At 52.6% G+C, this 21,110-nt stretch overlaps 1 protein-coding gene across 1 annotated transcript in view; it reads right to left on the bottom strand.

The window, feature by feature from the left end:
* LOC138491098 (probable cation-transporting ATPase 13A4) overlaps positions 1-21,110 on the bottom strand; it is a 1,104,196-nt gene that overhangs the window by 94,234 nt on the left and 988,852 nt on the right. The window contains exon 26 of the mRNA XM_069617413.1: positions 14,089-14,260. Coding sequence (XP_069473514.1) covers positions 14,089-14,260 — 172 coding nt within the window. The remainder of the gene's footprint in view (positions 1-14,088; positions 14,261-21,110) is intronic.

The following is a 21,110-nucleotide window of genomic DNA, read 5'->3' as shown; positions in this document are numbered from 1 at the left end:
GACATCGGGGTGGCAGCCCTCACAGAGGAACCAAGTAGAACCCCAAAGCCTCGCAGTTAGAATATTTGAGGAAAGCACCAGAAACAGAGTAGAGAGACGAGGGAGTGTATAAAGTCAGACACACTTTTCAAAACACTCTCCAAACCCTGGCAACTTAAACTTTCTTCATAAACACATGAATTCAATAAGACATCTCAGCCAATCAGAATGCTCGGGGAAACAGTCTATAATCTCTGGTATACAAGTGTGCGATGTGAGGAGTCTGCTTATTCAGGCGCTATCCTTTCTAGGTAACTCCTCCATGTCACAGTCTTCTAGACCTTGGGAGGGCCACGATCATTAAGGGTAATGACCCTTCCCCAAGGTCTAGCCCTCAGCTTTCCATTGGGTGACAACTTGGGATTGGGAGGGGCGGTGAAAAGTAATGATCCTTCCCAAGGTCTATACCTTTTAAAACACTTTGGGCCTCATTACACGGTAGGCGGTAAGGGATTACCAGCACCGGTAAGGGCACCGGTGCTGGTAATCCCTTACCACCCTACTACGATGTCCCTTAGCGGGTCCCTTCCTTAACGCCTGGTTTAATCAGGCGTTAAGGAAGGGACCCGTTAAGGGACTTCAGAGTTAATAACGGGCCTGCTAATAGTGGGTCCGTTATTAGCTATTACCCCTATTACCCCTATGGGGGCTCAAATGGGAATGGGGAATGGTTCCCGGAATGGGGATTTACCGGGTCCTCCAAGGTCGGAATGGCCCGGTAAGTCCCTATTCCTGGAACACAGACCCGGAATGCGGTAAGGGGCTATTAGCGCCATGGCTACCGTGTAATGAGGCCCGTTGTTTTTTTAGCATTCTCTTGGACACCACATCCTAACAATCGCACAGTTTTCATGTCGCTGCCAGGATATTATAATATCATACTTTTAAAATGATATGTATTTGATTTAGACTTCTTGTATTGCGACTGTTTAAGCAGTAATCACTGGCTCCCAAGTGGCAACGGCCCGGGCCCAAGTTAATATGCCCGAGCACAGCAAGAAACCAGTGACTATTGCAATGGGCACCCGACTTTGCAAACCAGGGGGGTCACAGTAACCTTATCTCTGCAACACCAGGCTCAGGCGAGCACCTCCCTCAAAGCTGGGTGCTGTACACATGGAAGGCCGACCCCTCCTGCCTGTCTAACTATCTCCCCATCTCCATCACTCCCTTCCTGGGCAAACTCCTGGAAAAGCGGACCATCTCGCAGCTTAATCTTCACACTGAATCTGTTGGTTGTCTCCATGACCAACAGTCTGGCTTCAGAGCAGCCAGAAGCACAGAAACTGCTCTCCTGAACATCCGCAAAGACCTGCTCTCTAACCTTGATTCTAATCTCCCCTCTGTCCTCATCTTCCCCGATCTCTCTTCTGCCTTTGACACGGTCAACCATGCCATCCTGCTCAATCGTCTCTGTAATAACCTGGGTATCACTGATCAGGCCCTGGTCTGGCTGACCTCTCTCCTCTCTGATCGACTCTCTGCGGTCCAACTGGTGTCCTTCCTTTCCTCTATCTCACTCTTCACCTGTGGTGTTCCCCAGGGGTCTAAACTGTCTCCCTGGTTGTTCAACAAATACCTGGCACCTCTTGCCCACCGCATTGTCGCTCTCTGCCCCAACTTTCAGTGCTATGCAGATGACACTCAGTTTGTCTTCAGGCTCCCCTCTGCCACCTCTTCTCCTTCTCTCATCTCTGTCTGTCTGCTATCCCGGAGTGGTGTGCTGACAACGATCTCTGCCTTAATGCCAGTAAGACATATTCTCCTCATCAGCACACCTGCACCCTCCTTTCCGGTCATTCTCTGGCCAGCCTCCCCTGGCCCTCTTCTTGCTCCCACCTGTGAGGCTAAGAACCTCAGAGTCATCTTTAACTCCACACATTCCTTCTCTCCTCAAATATCTGACGTCTCTAAGGAGTCAAACTACCAGCTGCACCTCCTCAGAAGTATTCTTCCTTTCCTCTCCTTCCCCCAGAAGCTCACTGTCTCCAGAGCTCTGGTTCTCTCTAGGCTGGACTACTGCAACAGCCTCTTTCTAAATCTGCCTGCTTCTACTCTCCACCCTCTGCAACTTATCCAGAACAGGACTGTGAGACTTGTCCTTGGCCTCAAGCCCAGGGATCGCATCTCTCCAGGACTGAAATCTCTGCACTGGCTCCCAGTGGCACAGAGGATTAAGTTCAAGACCCTCTGCCTCGTCCACAAGGCCTTCAGGGTCCTGGGTCCACAATACCTCCAACTCGCTCTTCGTAAATACCTTTCTACTCAAGCTCTTTGCTCCTCCACCTCCAAGTCCCTTAGGGTCAGTCGCTTCTCCAGGTAACGAGTTGGTTGTAGATTTCTCTTCACCTGGGGCCTTCCTCTGGAACAGCCTCCCTGCATCTCTGAAACTCGAGAACCCTTTGATTCTGGCTTCTCTCTTCCTCTCCCCTGCTGATTTCCTGTTTGAATCTGCACTGGTCACTTGGCTACCCTTTGATTCGGGCCCAGGTCCCTGTCCGCCCATTTGCACACCCGCACTGCCTCCTGGCAACCCTTGCACTTAGGTCTGTATATGTAACCCTGCAGTTCCCCCTATATTCACTTTTGGACACCTGCTGTCTGCACTTACCTTTGCACCTGCCATCTGCTTGCCGCACTTCTTGTTATTGTTTTGATCCCATGTACAGCACTGCACCCTGCCTTTTCCCCTGGCACTTTTCCCCTCTCCCCTCCCCTGCACTTGCCCGATCTCAATGTCACTTGGCCTAGTAAGATAGTTGTCTCTGTCTTCCCTCTGTTCCCCCTTCTTTGCCTCGTCACACCTTGAAACACTTGTGTATAGGCGCATTACAGATGCCATATCAAATCATCATAAGGCGGGGCACATGGACGTAGGACATGCGAGGATGGGGGGACAAATCCCCCCCCACAATTTTGAGTGGGGGATATAATAGCTTTTATCCCCCCCCCCAGATTATGCTGCTCATAGCATGTTACATACGACTGCAGTTGTCATGTAACTGTAAGCTTTCTTGCAAATGTTAATGCTGCCCGCGCCACAGGAGTAACTGGGGCCCCCGCAGCTCCCACGGTGCGTGGGGCACCAGCACATGTCCTGGGACGGGGCCCACTTGGAGAAAAGAAAAAAAAAAGAATTTTCTTTTTGATTTACTCTGCATTCATAAAGAAATTATTTCTGTAACAGACACTGGGCCTCATCACGAGTTGGGCGGTAACACCGACACTATTAGCGCCAGCGTTATCTGCCCTACCGCCAAACCCCCCGCGCTAATAGCGCCGGATCACGGGTTTGGAGGAACGGGAAATCCCCATTCCCCATTGAGCCCATTCGGGAAACGCCCCATTCCCCATTGGGCTCAATGGGGAAATTTCGCGCTCATAATCCGCCGGCAGTAAGAGTGTGAATTTTCGGCAGATTTCCACCCAGCTAATCAGCTGAAGCCATGATTTGGCAGACCCTTAAATGCGGCGGTAATAGCGCTACCGCCGTATTTAAGGGTTACCGCCAAACTCATGATGAGGCCCATAATGTCTTTATGAAAGCAGAGTGACTACAAAAAGAAGCGTTCTTTTTGAAAACCGAGGGATCCCTCCACCCCATGCAATGGAAGACCCTAGGCTGGAGGCCTCTATGTCATGGGTGGGGAAGACATATGACTTCAAAAAGAAACAGTAGGACGCATTATGAGTTTGCCGGTCCGGAAGCAACAGTACCAGTAAGCTTGCCGGTACCGTTGTTTCCGGACCGGCCAACTACGAGCTCTGCAAGAGGGTGCCTTTCAGCCCACCAGGTCTGACCTTGCGGGCGGAACAGCACTGGCGCGCAGAACTCGACGGATGCACCGCAAACATTCCGGAATGGTGCCAGTGCATCCGGCCTCCCCATTCCCATTTGAGTCCAAAGGGACTCAAATGGGAATGGGTAGTAATATTTTCCGGCACCCAGGAATGGGCAATTACCGGGTCAACCGGGGCTGTAATGCACCGGTAATTGCCCATTACCGGCACGGCTACCGCCAGGGTCATGATAACCCCCAGTATCTTTTTTAAGTCACTCTGCATCAGTCCTTAAAGGAAATCATTTCTTTATGAAGTCAACGTGACTTCAAAAAGAAACAATTTCTTTTTGAAGTAATAGGGCTCCCCTCAATCCCATGACGGGTGCGAGTGCATGGTGAAAGGGTGCACACTTAAATGAATAGGTGGCTGTCTGTGTGGGTTTATGGTAAAAGGGTGCACACTTAAATGTATGGGTGGGTGCCTGGGTGTGTGGGCCTGTATGGTGAAAGGGTGCACACTTAAATGTATGGATGGCTGGGTGTGCATGTGTGTATATGGTGAATGGTGTGTGTGCTTGTGTTCAGGGGCACAACAAAATCTGCATTTCGGGGAGCTAGCCCTTCAAGTGTTGGGAGATGCGCTAACTTCACGGGTGGTGGGGGAGGGTCAAACTTATTTGGATGGGGGCATCCAATTTCTTTTGCATTTTAATGAGACTATTCTAGTGCAGCTTCAATGTTATACGCAGTTAACTCTCCCCTTTAAGGTTTGAAGTTCCCACTCATGGACTGCTGCGGGTATTGAGTGGTCTCCTGTTACCTCTCTACCCTTTAAATCACTCCCCTGGCATGCAAGTACTAAACCCACATCACAATTTCAATTGGCTAAACAATTTGGCATTTGAATGCAGGTACTAACAGTGAAATACTTTACGTTAGTAATTGCTGGGCTCTTGTTAACAGCAAAACCCAGGTGCCGTTTAACATCTTTGTCCTGTTCTGTCCAGCAACTGCTCTAAAGGTCAGCCAGGTCGAGTCAACATAGCCCAACATTTGGGGGGGAGGAGTGCTGAATCCCAGTCAACTCAATGGTGTTGCACCACTACTTGTGTTTAATGCCTTGATTACTTATTGGTAATCTTCATTACTCCTAGCCCTATTCTTCCTCGTCCCACTGCTTGTGTATGAGACACTCTGCCTCATACACAAGTACTAGGATGAGGTAAAGGTACATGGAGGTAATACCTCACTTAGCTACCTGTAATCTACATTACTCCTAGTCCCACTCTTCCTCATCCCAGAACTTACCTATGAGTGAAGGAGCCTCATATGTAAGCTCTGGGACAAGGAAGAGGGACGTGGAGATAATTCTGGGCCAAGGAGCTGATTTTGGAGGTTGGGGTAGGGGTGGAAGGGAGAGGGGATGTTTGGGGTGGGGGGGTCGGGATTGTGTGACAAATCATAATGGTTGTCCATGTCCAGTCTAAGCAGGCATGATATGTGGTATTAGTGGCTAGAGAGGCATTTTGGTGCAGCCGGTCTAGTCATTCCTCAGTTTGGTATGACTTTTTTTTTTATAACTGGGCATTTCTGATAAAGCAGTCCTGCTAAGTGTAATTATTTGGCTAGACTGGCATTTGGGTGCTGCCAGACTAGGCGTTTCTTACTGGGGCATTGTATATTTTTCTGGGCATCTGTGATAAAAAATGATATGATAAAAGTCATTTATAATTCGCCTGTACACAAGTGTTTCTAGGCGCGACAAGACACGCAAGGGAAGATAGAGGGAGGACAAGACAAACAATCTTATTAGGCCTTGCGTCATTCAGATTGTGCAGGTGTGAGAACGAGAAGTGTAAGGGGAATGGGAGGCGAAATGTCCAAGGGAGAGGGGAGGGAAAAACAGAGGAGCAATTCTCTAAGTGTGGCCAGGGCAGTGCAGCTCTGGGTAGTGGAAGGAGAACAAGGGACTGTAGGGTTACAGTTACAGCCCCTAAGTGTGTGGTAGGCCCACAGGCAGTGCAGGGGTGACTGATCAAGAAAGAGTCTGGACTCAGAGAGACTCTGAGGGTAGCCAAGCAACTGGTCGGTACAGCAGAAAGGTAGGTAAGGCAGGCCAGGAGGGGAGGGAGAGAGAGAAAGCAGAGGAGAAGAGGAAAGTTTTGAGCTGCTTCTGGATCTTCAGGTGGTCGGCTCAAGTTTGAGAGGGGCAGGGAGGCCTTTCCAGAGGGAGGCACCTGCATAGGAGAGAGATCCCCCACACCCCTTACTCTCTGCCTGGGAAAGTGTCGAACCCTTAGAGAGTTTGAGGTAGCTGAGCGAAGGGCTTGAGAAGGAAAGTATTTTGGAAGAGAGCGATATATGTAGTGTGGGCCCGGGCCCAAAACGCTTTGTGGACAATGCAAAGGTTCTTGAACTTGATCCTTGCAGCAACCGGTAGCCAGTGGAGAGATTTCAGGGCTGGAGAGGTATGATCCCTGGGCTTGACGCGAAGGATAAGTCTTGCAGTCCTGTTCTGGAGTAGTTGCAGAGGACAAATAGAGGAACGCAGGTTGATAAAGAGGCTGTTGCAGTAGTCCAGTCTAGAGAGAACAAGGGCTCTGGAGACAGTGAGCTTCTGGGGGAAAGTGAGAAAGGGAAGAGTCCCTTTCAGGAAGAGCAGCTGGTAGTGGGACTTCTTGGCGATGTCCGAGATGTGAGGAGAGAAAGAGAGAGTGGAGTCAAAGATGCCAACCAGGTTTTTTGCCTCAGAGGAAGGCGAAGGAAGAGGACCCAAGGTGGGCCGAGAGAGTGTGAGAGGAAAAGCAGGGGCAGGGGACCCAATGAGAAGGATCTCAATCTTACTGGCATTAAGGGAGAGATCAGTGGATGAGCACCAATCCTGAATTGCGGGTAGTCAGGAATAAGCGAGAGAGGAGTCTGAGGGGACCCTGAAGGAAAGCGGAGTGTCATCTGCATAAGAGGAGAAGGTAGAGATCAGGTGGGCCAAAGGGGTCAAGAAGAGGTTGGAAAAACCAGGGTGAGAGTATGGATCTTTTAGGAACGCAACAGGTATAGAGAGATGTGGTGGAGAGAAAGGGACCAAGTTGCACCTGGGAGGGGCAGTCCAAGAGGAAGGATGTCAGCCACTAAAGGGCCTGATCCGTGATGCCCAGGTTCTCATGGAGTCGATTAATCAGGATGGCATGGTTGACCGTGTCGAAAGCAGAGGAAATATCAAAGAGGATGAGGACAGAAGGAATGCTGTAATCAAGGTTAGAAAGCAGATCTTCACAGGTGTTCAGGAGAACAGTTTCCATGCCTCTGGCAGCTCTGAAGCCAGACTGATGGTCATGGAGACAACCATCAGATTCATTGTGGAGAGTAAGCTGGAAGATGGCAGTTTGCCCAGAAAAGCGGTGATGGATATTGGGCGATAGTTTGCCAGGCAGGCAGGAAAGGCAGACGGCTTCTTGAGGAGTGGGTGCCCAAGGAAGTGCTTAAGGGGAGAGGGGAACATTCCAGTGGTTAAAGAGTGATTACAGAAATCGGCCAAGGCTGGAGCGAGGGTGTCAATATGGTCCTTCATGGTTCTAGAGGAGCAGGGGAGCACCTGTTTGGACAAAACCTTCATAGATCGGACTTGTCTAGAAACTGCATCAGGTATTGTCAGAGAGAAAGAGGAGAAAGGAGGAAGAGAAGTAGAGCTGGCCAATGGGGGACCAAGGGAGGAAGAGGGAGAGGAAGAGGAGATGGGGGGCTGGAAGTCCTGAGTTTTAGCAGAGAAATGAGAGAACAGAGCCATACAGAGGGCCTGGGAGGGAATAGGAGAGGTAAAGATCACAACAGGATTGACCAGTTACTTAAAGATTTTAAAGAGTTTGGCCGTGTTGTTAGAGGCCACAGAGTCGCAGGCTTGAATGAGTGTTCTCTTCTCGATGAGTGTTATTGCTTCCACTGGCATTTTGGTGCAACCAATCTAGGTATGTCTAAATGTGGCCTGGCAAGCTTTACTGTAATGTTATTACACTGGTCTACATTGTGCAGCCAGTTGGACATGTTTTCGTTGTGGCGTGGCATGTTTAATAGCAAAGCATTAATGTTCCTGTGCACTGTTGGTGTCTTGCATGTATTGGATTGGTGTAACCCTACAAAACCAGGCAAACACTCTGGCTTTTTAGCCAATTTTTCTCAGAAAGTGTGCTGTATATTGCATTAAAAACACATATTTATATCTTTCTCCTAGTGCAGTGTGTGGCATACCTCTTCAACTGCACATTTGTGCATACTTCGCAAGCGTGATTATCTAGGCCAGCCCAGAGTGTGGCACGACCCGTGATTTGTTACTGAGTTGGGGGGGCCCTCAGCATGGCTCGCAGGGGGGCCCCCACATTTTGTGTTACGAAACTACCCGAGCCTGCGCATAATAAACTGCACGTGCCCAGTCTCAGCCTTCTTTCAGTACGAAGGAGAAGCCAAGCCAGACAACGATGCATGCTCCAGTGAGTGAGTCACTGTCTGTCTCCCTCGATAGGTTAACACACAGTGTCAGAGTCACTTCCAATATCGTTGTTTTACGGTGTGAATCTCCCGTTAGTACCGTTAGTACTGTAGGTAAGGTAATGCTCCTTTGTTAATGACTTTGTTAATAAACTAAACTAGATTGAGCTAGACTTTGTTTAATATCACTGATGCATACTTGTTATTAAGTTGCAACGTCTAGTCATATTCCTGTTGTTTAAATGTCCGGGTCGCCCAGGCCCATGCAGTTAGCATGAACGCCGCTCATTCTGCTGTTTTTCCTTTCATCATCGATCACGCAGTCACGGGGGGCACCCCATAAATGCCCTCATTACCGCCCGTGTAATCTCCAGTGGAAAGCATGCGTTTTGTTTTTGCCTGACAGCATCTCGCCACATGCTGTTATCGCATGGCAGAAACTCTCTGCTTTGTGCAGGCCAGTCCCTTTGGCATTCCGGGGGTCTTGCAATTGTGGCTGCACACCCTGGTGGTGGATTACGTGGAAGGGAGTCGCGTGGCGGGCATCTCATGTAAATAGTAAGCGTGGCTGCTACCTTGGAGCCAAAAGCTCTTCCTGTTCTGGGAGTTGCAGTGTTTTTGTCCTCGTTAGCAGTCGTATGCACCTACAGTGAGTTAATGCACGCAGAATGGAGATCTGTTTGCGCCCAAAGATCTTGTGCACCTTGTGGTCTTGTGCATGCGAGTGGTGGATGAAACCCCCAATCTCTGGGAAAACAATGTGTGTAGGTAGCCTTATTTGTGCTTTACCACACTACTTTTAGGGTGCTATAATATATGTGCCATCCCATCTGTTTCTTGTACTGAATTCTTCTTCAACACAAGCATTGGCACGCCAACACTTTGCCTTTTGTACAGGAATTGGGTAGGCATTTATCCAATGCTGCCATCATATGCCTAGTTAATCACACCATTTAACAGCTGAGGTCGCCTAATCACCATGCAGTAGATTCAGATATTTGATTCCCAAAGTGCCAGTGCTCTTAAAATGTAAACAGGATTAAAATAAATGCACTGTCTCAGTAGAGCTGGTTTTTAATCTGGAGCGCTCAATAGTGGCATCAGCAGTGGCATTCTGTAAGTTTAGAACTACCTGTCTCTGTTGTAATTAAATATAAATACCACAATATTTGGGTGCTTCTGCCAAAAGTTGAAGTCTGTGTCACTTTATCCTGAGTGGCCAGCTCCTAGGAGACCAAGGGGGATTTAGCTATTGCGGGGAGGCCAGCCCTGGGCGCTATGATGTGATGGTGGGTTTCAAAGGAGATTGCCCTGGTAACCTGCCATGATGGCCAGGCAACGCAAGGGCTAAGCATATGGAAGGCTGCTGACCCAATTAACCATCAGTGGGTCTTGTGTTTCCAGTGCAGAGGTACTCGGACCAAGGGTTTTGAGGCCACTGGTCTCCATGGTGAGCTACAGCAACACTGAACAGCCTGAGGAACTGTGCAGGACATCCCAGAATAGCACCTTCCACCCGTCATGTGTTTGCGGGGCTCAAGAGGGTTAAGTCCTTGTGAGTGGGTGTGTTACAGTTAAGCCCAAATTGCAAGAGTGTCTCTCTGGGTGTGTATAACCCTAGAGATTGCCCCGAGATTGGTCTTTACTCCGTACCCCGTAATTGACTCACTGCTTGGTGCACCCTTAACCTCATAGAGAGGCAAGACCATGGGTGGAAGAAGAATCATCACAGGTGTGGGCAAGAAGGAGTCAGGTCATTTTGCAGTACAGAGATGAACAGACCCATTCCCCCATAAAAGGAACGCTAGAGGGTTGCAATTCACCACACATCATGATGGCATGGGCACCATGGGAAAGCCTGAAGGAACTGGAGAGAGCAATGCCACAGCCACAAGAGAAATGTTGAAGGCCATTTTCATTGTTTTGCTTGTAAATGTTTCATTCTTTGTGGGAAAGCAGGTAGGACTGGGATTCAGATCTTTGGTTCAGACACCCATGTGTCAAGATATCCGCACCCCTGTACTCTACACAAGCCGTGTTGCATATTGGCTGGCTGCCATGGGCATTTCAATGACTCAATCATGCCAAGGTATCCTGCGCCCTCACGGGGGTCGCCTATGCCGGACGAGATCTGCGTTGGAAGAGGCGAATGACTCCTTTTTGCTATGCCTTTAGGCCCTTCCGGATCTTGAGTAGCATGGCTTCTATCCCTGCTCAGTCAGTTTGATGGAAGCGTGCAGAATCCTTTAATGAGCGTTTTTAGGCAGAATGGCGGGATGAACATAGTCAGATAGGTAAGTAGAAACAGTTACTAAATAGGAAAACAAGCAAAGAGGACAGAGGGATTTAAGAAAAAAGGGAACAGCTATTGAAAAGAGATAGGGAAGAGGGAGTTAAACCCTCATATTTAAAGATGAATGATACATTTCATGAAAGGTGAAGTTGTTCAAAAGGGGCCATTTCTGGCACATCATTAATAAACAGTGCTTTTGTGTGTGGACACACTGGGCCAGATTCTCAAAGCGTTTTTGGCGCAAGTAAGGAGAAGCCCAATTCACAAAAGGCATCTGAATGATTGCATCTTAGAGGCCTGATCTGCCCAAAGGGCCAGATTCCCAAAAATGAGCCCAAATAAAAAAAAAGGCAGTGGATGCGTTCTTTTCATTTGTGCTCATTGCTGAAATGAGCGGGTCACTTTATCCTCAAAGGTGACCTGCGCGTTTCAGGAGGGACTAGACAGCGGCGCAAACATTAGTGGATGACAGGCTCCCAGCAACCGCGTGGTTCCTGGGAGCACATATCACAGAGAGGGGCCCTTACAGAAAAACCTACCCCTGACAAGTAGTTGCCATCTACAGCTGCTTGCGCAAGATCACACAGAGTCCCATCTAATAGGATCCCTTTTTCTATGGTCTTCCAGCAGAGCAAACGATGGTTGCATAAGTGTCATGTGACCTGGCTCTATGCAATCGCATCTCTTTTCTTTTGCAGAAGGAGACTTCTTCCTCGAGGCACGGGGAACCGAGGGGAAGGAGGGGAACCATCTGACATTTGCAGATGCATGGGGTGAGGGTGTTTCACTTATTTTGTTGGAGGTTTAAAAATGGGCCAGGTGTCCTGCACTACTTCACTGGTGTCCTGCATTACGTCACTGGTGGACAGCATTACGTCACTCGTGGACAGCATTACTTCACTGGTGTCCTGCATTACGTCACTGGTGTCCTGCATTACGTCACTGGTGGACAGCATTACTTTACTTGACAAAGTATCATTTTAACTGTCAACAGGGATGAGATTTTGTCCAATGAAATGATGTGCTGCTGATTTTTGATTGCCAGTGATTAGCACATTTAAACCAACTAAGCATCGTTCCATGCCTTTTAAATTCATACCATTAGAGCAGTGGTATTCAAACTGTGGGGCACAACCCCCCTGGGGTCCGCGGGTGCATCCCTGTGGGGCCCTGAGAGCTCAGCTTGAAATACATTTTTTTTTTAATGATATATATATTTTTTTTTAGATTGGAAGAAATGGGCAGGGGTGGCTCACATGGTCGGGCTGAAGCATGAAACGGTCTCAGGCAACAATGAAAAAGTGGCCCGCAGTTGTAAATTGATATTCATTCCTTTAGTCACGGACTGGGCCTCATTACAACCGTACCGCCATAGTAAGAGTTGTGCTCGCGGGTGCCTGAAAGCCCGTCAGGTCTGACCTGGCAGGCCGTGCGGCACCCGCGAGCACAGCTCGTTGGATGCACCGGCAATTATCAGGTCCGCCTAACTCGGCATGACCCGGTAATTGCCCATTCGGAGTGCCGGACCCGGATGTAACTCCGGCGGCAGCCGTGCCGGTTTTACCGGCACAGCTACCGCCAGGGTTGTAATGAGGCCCACTGTTTCAATAGTACCCAAGGGGGTGCTTTGTGTGAAAATGTAAGTAAATTGTGATATATTCAGCAACAATGGTCAAAATTACTAACTGCATAGTTAAGTAACTCATCAAACTGGTCCACATTGGCCAAAATGGTGGCCCATTTTGACTGGCCCACACTAGCATTTTACATTTTTGGTACAGGCATTGCCCTATAGGCCAGTTCGAGACTGGCAGCTCATCCATAATGGCGAGGGGGCACCCACACAGTGGCCCCTCACCCATTATGGAGGAGCTAAGGAGCAAGCCCAGTGGAACAGTGAGCACTCCTTCAGCTGCTTTTTCCAGCGGATGGAGTGCTCCTGGGCTGGCTGAACACTGTTTCAGCGTTGACAGTTCAATTTAGTTTCCCAGCCGCACATGCTCACTGAGCCATGGAAGTGCTGGGGCGTTTTGCTTCGCCAGCATTGCATAGCTCATTGGAAATGCTGGCTGGGGCACTGCATGTCTGTATGTCCTAGGGGTGCTCCTACGCATCCTCGCACATACGGACAGAGCAGCCTGGAGCAGGGTGTTTCAGCACCCTCACGCAGGCCAATGCAGAAGGTACGTTTATGTTCATTTTTTTTATTTAAACTTGTGTATGGATGCGTGTATGCTTATGCTATGAGTGAGTGTATGGTGATGGATGCTTGTGTGAATGAAAGAGTGATTGCTGTATGAATGTGCAGCGCCTTGCATACACACATAATCATGTTGATTGTGTTAGGCCAGTGGGGCCCAAGGGACAGGAATGGTATCTTTTTATTGGACATCTATCATAGATGTCCAGTAAAAAAATGTCATGCCTGCCCCCTGGGCCCCCCAGCACCAATTGCAAACTGTTTGGCTATTTACCCATTTTTTTGTTAAAAAGTATGCTCTAGAATGCAACATTTTAACTCATTATTTTAAAAAAATTCACAGGGGGAACCCCCCCCCCCGAACCCTACTTTATTGGTTCGGGCACCCTCACTATGCTCGGTTGTTATGGCATTTTTGGGGGAAATAGTTATGTCCCTCCACTTAAAAAAATCACCAGCCGCCACTGGCCCTCAGACTGTGTTGGGAACGGGATGGAGGAACCCAGGGACTATGGTGGGAGCACAATGGGTGGGAACCATGGGATAGTGGTGGGAGCAGAGTGGGGAGAGCCCAGGGTGTCTGATGGGGTGTGATGGGGTGGGAAGAGACCAGGGACTGGGTAGGAGTGGGATGAGGGAGCCCAGCAACTGTGATGGGAGCAGGTGACGGCACGCAATATATACTGTCCATTTGGCATTTCTGGGGGGTCCCGACCTGCTCAAATTTTGCTCAGGGGGGCCCCGTACAAAAAAGTTTGAAGACCACTGCATTAGGGGGATCTATGGGAACATGTTGAAAAACAAATTTGAAGCCCAAAATACTGAATCTCTAAAATAATTTGACCCCATTTCACCACATATATATGCAGTGGTGCGGGGGGCCCCCGCAACTCCTGCAACATACCCCTCCACCTTTTTTATTAACTTAACCCCCCCACCCCCTGACATATATATGGTGAAATGGGGCTCTCAAAATTCAGTATGGTCTCCAATAAACGTACTGCTATTTTAATTTTGTGAAAAGTCGAGTTCTTTGACTGAAACACAATAAATGAATAAAAAAAGCAAAGTCCCAAGGTGTCCCATGTCCCCCCTATACCCCTGACGGGGCACCCCTCTTCCACTTCCTTGGCTGGCCGTGTAGGTGCCGGTGCGGCCAAGCTAAGGTGGGCCAGGGAGGGCTCTGGCAGCGGCGGGGCCGCTCAGTAACGCAGAAGGGGCCTAGACCTGGCAGCCAGCATGGTGTGACGCCAGTGAATGGCGCACATGGCCCAGCGGAGCGGACATATCTTTACCTGAAGATATTGTCAGAGTACCAGGGCTGCTCCTGGACGATGAGGAAGCCGCAGACTTGCATGACGAGGCTGAAGATGGTGTTCAGAACGACGGAGAGCAGCAGAGGAGGTGAGATGAGCTGTGCAGGGGGTCGGTAGGAGGCCAGCTTCGGGTAGGCATGATTGAAACTCACTGCAAGAGAGCAACACTCCTTCTGAATTACACATCCAGCAAAAGTTTGTACAGCTGCAGTTCAGCATTTCTGCATAATTATTGAACAGATTTTCTGAAAATGTCCACATGACACCTGTGGTCTGAGACATGTCCTGAGAGTGGAATGCGACCACCGACCTCACAGATCCACTTTCCAGACCCAATCACTACGAAAAGTTTGCACTTGCCGTTGCCAACAAAAACAAACAGCAACTCTACAACACTTACCACTCCAACAGCAGAAGCAGCGGCAGTCTGGGCACTCTGGGGCAAAGTTCTGGAACTGGAATCACAGCAAGGCAGGTCAAGAGGCATAGACAGGGCACACACTCCCCAACAAACAGCTGGGCGAGTGCTCCAAAGCCAGGAGACTCTCAACCACCCAAGATCAGACACCCCATGGAATGCAAGAGGCCCACCAGACCAGCACTCCAGTGCATCAACGAAAACACGCTCATACACACAAGACAGCACTTCCTACTATGCACCACTTAGCAGACCTGGAAGGAGCAGCCAGGCCTCCAATGCCCTTCCCCGTCCCAGGAAACAAGACTTCAATGGCTGCCAGGAGCTGGAGAGGGAATGAACCCACAGCTACTGGAGGTTATGTTCCAGGAAAACCCATGACCAAAGGAGGCGCTGAGCACATGTTCCTGCCTTTCAGCTACTTCCTGGTGGCTGGCCTCCGTCAGGTGCGAGTGGGTGGGCTCTAGCGCGGTCTGGCAGAAAAGGGGCTGCGACTAAGAATCACTAACATATGTATTTGTCTTTTTAGACCGTCAGGATGTCATTTCGAACAGAAATAGCTCCCATAGGATACATTTTCAGATGGAAGAGGCAATCCTGGGGTGTGGGGAAGCGTTTAGAATATGCAGTGGTAAGTGGGGGGCTGTGAGCAAGCCTGGCGCTGGTGGGGTCGATGGAAAGAGCAACACTGAGCAGGGACACTGAAAACAGAGACAGAAATAGGACGGACACGCTGGCCCGGTGCCATTATATGTGTTTAAGAGTCACGAAGTCAGAGGTGGTATGGATGATGCAGGGGTGGTATGGATGATGTCAGGGGTGGTGGGGATGATGGCATGGGTGGTGTGGATGATGCCAGGGGTGGTGGGGATGATGGCAGGGGTGGTGGGGATGATGGCAGGGGTGGTGGGGATGATGCCAGTGGTGGTGGGGATGATGGCAGGGGTGGTGGGGATGATGGCAGGGGTGGTGGGGATGATGTCAGGGGTGGTGTGGATGATGGCAGAGGTGGTGGGGATGATGTCAGGGGAGGTGGGGATGATGCCAGGGGTGGTGGGGATGATGCCAGGGGAGGTATGGATGATGGCAGGGGTGGTATGGATGATGTCAGGGGTGGTGGGGATGATGTCGGGGGTGGTGGGGATGATGGCGGGGGTGGTGGGGATGATGTCGGGGGAGGTGGGGATGATGCCAGGGGTGGTATGGATGATGGCAGGGGTGGTGGGGATGATGTCTGGGGAGGTGGGGATGATGACTGGGGTGGTATGGATGATGGCAGGGGTGGTATGGATGATGGCAGGGGTGGTGGGGATGATGTCAGGGGTGGTGGGGATGATGGCAGGGGTGGTGGGGATGATGTCAGGGGAGGTGGGGATGATGCCAGGGGTGGTATGGATGATGCCAGGGGTGGTGGGGATGATGGCAGGGGTGGTGGGGATGATGGCAGGGGTGGTGTGGATGATGTCAGGGGTGGTATGGATGATGGCAGGGGTGGTGGGGATGATGTCTGGGGTGGTGGGGATGATGGTAGGGGTGGTGTGGATGATGTCAGGGGTGGTATGGATGATGGCAGGGGTGGTGGGGATGATGTCTGGGGTGGTGGGGATGATTTCAGGGGTGGTGTGGATGATGGCAGGGGTGGTGGGGATGATGTCAGGGGTGGTGGGGATGATGTCAGGGGTGGTATGGATGATGGCTGGGGTGGTGGGGATGATGTCTGGGGTGGTGGGGATGATGGCTGGGGTGGTGGGGATGATGGCAGGGGTGGTATGGATGATGTCAGGGGTGTTATGAAGGATGGCAGGGGTGGTATGGATAATGGCAGGGGTGGTGGGGATGATGGCAGGGGTGGTATGGATTATGTCAGGGGTGGTGGAGATGTCAGGGGTGGTGGGGATGATGTCAGGGGTGGTATGGATGATGTCAGGGGTGGTATGGATGATGGAAGGGGTGGTATGGATGATGGGAGGGGTGGTTGGGATGATGGCAGGGGTGGTATGGATGATGCCAGGGGTGTTATGGAGGATGGCAGGGGTGGTATGGATGATGTCAGGGGTGTTATGAAGGATGGCAGGGGTGGTATGGATGATGGCAGGGGTGGTATGGAGGATGGCAGGGGTGGTATGGAGGATGGCAGGGGTGGTATGGAGGATGGCAGGATGGTATGGATGATGGCAGGGGTGGTATGGAGGATGGCAGGGGTGGTATGGATGATGTCAGGGGTGGTGGGGATGATGGCAGGGGTGGTGGGGATGATGCCAGGGGAGGTGGGGATGATGGCAGGGGTGGTATGGATGATGTCAGAGGTGGTGGGGATGATGGCAGGGGTGGTGGGGGTGATGGCAGGGGTGGTGGAGATCATGGCAGGGGTGGTGGGGATGATGTCAGGGGTGGTATGGATGATGTCAGGGGTGTTATGGAGGATGGCAGGGGTGGTATGGATGATGTCAGGGGTGGTCGGGATGATGGCAGGGGTGTTATGAAGGATGGCAGGGGTGGTATGGATGATGGCAGGGGTGGTGGGGATGATGTCAGGGGTGGTCGGGATGATGGCAGGGGTGGTGGGGATGATGTCAGGGGTGGTATGGATGATGTCAGGGGTGGTGGGGATGATGTCAGGGGTGGTCGGGATGATGGCAGGGGTGGTGGGGATGATGTCAGGGGTGGTATGGATGATGTCAGGGGTGTTATGGAGGATGGCAGGGGTGGTATGGATGATGTCAGGGGTGTTATGAAGGATGGCAGGGGTGGTATGGATGATGGCAGGGGTGGTATGGAGGATGGCAGGGGTGGTATGGAGGATGGCAGGGGTGGTATGGAGGATGGCAGGGTGGTATGGATGATGTCAGGGGTGGTGGGGATGATGTCAAGGGAGGTGGGGATGATGGCAGGGGTGGTATGGATGATGTCAGGGGTGGTGGGGATGATGTCAGGGGTGTTATGGAGGATGGCAGGGGTGGTATGGATGATGTCAGGGGTGTTATGAAGGATGGCAGGGGTGGTATGGAGGATGACAGGGGTGGTATGGAGGATGTCAGGGGTGGTATGGATGATGTCAGGGGTGGTGGGGATGATGGCAGGGGTGGTGGGGATGATGCCAGGGGAGGTGGGGATGATGGCAGGGGTGGTATGGATGATGTCAGAGGTGGTGGGGATGATGGCAGGGGTGGTGGGGGTGATGGCAGGGGTGGTGGAGATCATGGCAGGGGTGGTATGGATGATGGCAGGGGTGGTGGGGATGATGGCAGGGGTGGTGGGGATGATGGCAGGGGTGGTGGAGATGATGGCAGGGGTGGTATGGATGATGGCAGGGGTGGTGTGGATGATGGCAGGGGTGGTGGGGATGATGGCAGGGCTGGTGGAGATGATGGCAGGGGTGGTATGGATGATGGCAGGGGTGGTGGGGATGATGGCAGGGGCGGTGGGGATGATGGCAGGAGTGGTATGGATGATGGCAGGGGTGGTGGGGATGATGGCAGGGGTGGTGGAGATGATGGCAGGGGTGGTATGGATGATGTCAGGGGTGGTGGGGATGATGGCAGGGGTGGTGGGGATGATGCCAGGGGTGGTGTGGATGATGGCAGGGGTGGTATGGATGATGGCAGGGGTGGTGGGGATGATGGCAGGGGTGGTATGGATGATGGCAGGGGTGGTATGGATGATGCCAGGGGAGGTGGGGATGATGCCAGGGGAGGTGGGGATGATGCCAGGGGTATTGTGGATGATGTCAAGGGTGGTATGGATGATGTCAGGGGTGGTGGGGATGATGGCAGGGGTGGTGGGGATGATGGCAGGGGTGGTGGGGATGATGGCAGGGGTGGTATGGATGATGGCAGGGGTGGTGGGGATGATGGCAGCGGTGGTGGGGATGATGGCAGGGGTGGTGGAGATGATGGCAGGGGTGGTATGGATGATGGCAGGGGTGGTGTGGATGATGGCAGGGGTGGTGGGGATGATGGCAGGGGTGGTGGGGATGATGGCAGGGGTGGTGGGGATGATGGCAGGGGTGGTATGGATGATGTCAGAGGTGGTGGGGATGATGGCAGGGGTGGTGGGGGTGATGGCAGGGGTGGTGGGGGTGATGGCAGGGGTGGTGGAGATCATGGCAGGGGTGGTATGGATGATGGCAGGGGTGGTGGGAATGATGGCAGGGGTGGTGGGGATGATGGCAGGGGTGGTGGAGATGATGGCAGGGGTGGTATGGATGATGGCAGGGGTGGTGTGGATGATGGCAGGGGTGGTGGGGATGATGGCAGGGCTGGTGGAGATGATGGCAGGGGTGGTATGGATGATGGCAGGGGTGGTGGGGATGATGGCAGGGGTGGTGGGGATGATGGCAGGAGTGGTATGGATGATGGCAGGGGTGGTGGGAATGATGGCAGGAGTGGTGGAGATGATGGCAGGGGTGGTATGGATGATCTCAGGGGTGGTGAGGATGATGGCAGGGGTGGTGGGGATGATGCCAGGGGTGGTGTGGATGATGGCAGGGGTGGTGTGGATGATGGCAGGGGTGGTGGGGATGATGGCAGGGGTGGTATGGATGATGGCAGGGGTGGTATGGATGATGGCAGGGGTGGTGGGGATGATGCCAGGGGAGGTGGGGATGATGCCGGGGGTGGTGTGGATGATGTCAAGGGTGGTGTGGATGATGTCAGGGGTGGTGGGGATGATGGCAGGGGTGTTGGGGATGATGGCAGGGGTGGTGCAGATGATGGCAGGGGTGGTATGGATGATGTCAGGGGTGGTTGGGATGATGGCAGCGGTGGTGGGGATGATGCCAGGGGAGGTGGGGATGATGGCAGGGGTGGTATGGATGATTTCAGAGGTGGTGGGGATGATGGCAGGGGTGGTGGGGGTGATGGCAGGGGTGGTGGAGATCATGGCAGGGGTGGTATGGATGATGGCAGGGGTGGTGGGGATGATGGCAGGGGTGGTGGGGGTGATGGCAGGGGTGGTGGAGATGATGGCAGGGGTGGTATGGATGATGGCAGGGGTGGTGTGGATGATGGCAGGGGTGGTGGGGATGATGGCAGGGCTGGTGGAGATGATGGCAGGGGTGGTATGGATGATGGCAGGGGTGGTGGGGATGATGGCAGGGGTGGTGGGGATGATGGCAGGAGTGGTATGGATGATGGCAGGGGTGGTGGGGATGATGGCAGGGGTGGTGGAGATGATGGCAGGGGTGGTATGGATGATGGCAGGGGTGGTGGGGATGATGGCAGGGGTGGTGGGGATGATGCCAGGGGTGGTGTGGATGATGGCAGGGGTGGTATGGATGATGGCAGGGGTGGTGGGGATGATGGCAGGGGTGGTATGGATGATGGCAGGGGTGGTATGGATGATGGCAGGGGTGGTGGGGATGATGCCAGGGGAGGTGGGGATGATGCCAGGGGTGGTGTGGATGATGGCAGGGGTGGTGCAGATGATGGCAGGGGTGGTGCAGATGATGGCAGGGGTGGTATGGATGATGTCAGGGGTGGTGGGGATGATGGCAGCGGTGGTGGGGATGATGGCAGGGGTGGTGGAGATGATGGCAGGGGTGGTATGGATGATGGCAGGGGTGGTGTGGATGATGGCAGGGGTGGTGGGGATGATGGCAGGGGTGGTGGGGATGATGGCAGGGGTGGTGGAGATGATGGCAGGGGTGGTATGGATGATGGCAGGGGTGGTATGGATGATGGCAGGGGTGGTGTGGATGATGGCAGGGGTGGTGGGGATGATGGCGGGGGTGGTATGGATGATGGCGGGGGTGGTGGGGATGATGGCAGGGGTGGTGGAGATGATGGCAGGGGTGGTATGGATGATGGCAGGGGTGGTATGGATGATGGCAGGGGTGGTGGGGATGATGGCAGGGGTGGTATGGATGATGGCGGGGGTGGTGGGGATGATGGCGGGGGTGGTGGAGATGATGTCAGGGGTGGTATGGATGATGGCAGGGGTGGTGGGGATGATGGCAGGGGTGGTGGGGATGATGGCAGGGGTGGTATGGATGATGGCAGGGGTGGTATGGATGATGGCAGGGGTGGTGGGGATGATGGAAGGGGTGGTGGGGATGATGGCAGGGGTGGTATGGATGATGGCGGGGGTGGTGGGGATGATGGCGGGGGTGGTGGAGATGATGTCAGGGGTGGTATGGATGATGGCAGGGGTGGTGGGGATGATGGCAGGGGTGGTGGGGATGATGGCAGGGGTGGTATGGATGATGGCAGGGGTGGTATGGATGATGGCAGGGGTGGTGGGGATGATGGCAGGAGTGGTGGAGATGATGGCAGTGGTGGTGTGGATGATGGCAGGGTTGGTGTGGATGATGGCAGGGGTGGTGGGGATGATGGCAAGGGTGTTGGGGATGATGGCAGGGGTGGTGGAGATGATGGCAGGGGTGGTATGGATGATGTCAGGGGTGGTGTGGATGATGTCAGGGGTGGTGTGGATGATGTCAGGGGTGGTGTGGATCATGGCAGGGGTGGTGTGGAGGATGGCAGGGGAGGTATGGATGATGGCAGGGGTGGTATGGATGATGGCTGGGGTGGTATGGATGATGTCAGGGGTGGTGTGGATGATGTCAGGGGTGGTATGGATGATG

The sequence above is a fragment of the Ambystoma mexicanum genome, chromosome 10 (genome assembly GCF_040938575.1).
Source record: "Ambystoma mexicanum isolate Mex_15411 chromosome 10, UKY_AmexF1_1, whole genome shotgun sequence".
In the NCBI taxonomy this organism is placed as follows: domain Eukaryota; kingdom Metazoa; phylum Chordata; class Amphibia; order Caudata; family Ambystomatidae; genus Ambystoma; species Ambystoma mexicanum.
Note: the sequence above shows the minus strand (reverse complement) of the source record. Positions and strands in the feature narration are given on the sequence as shown.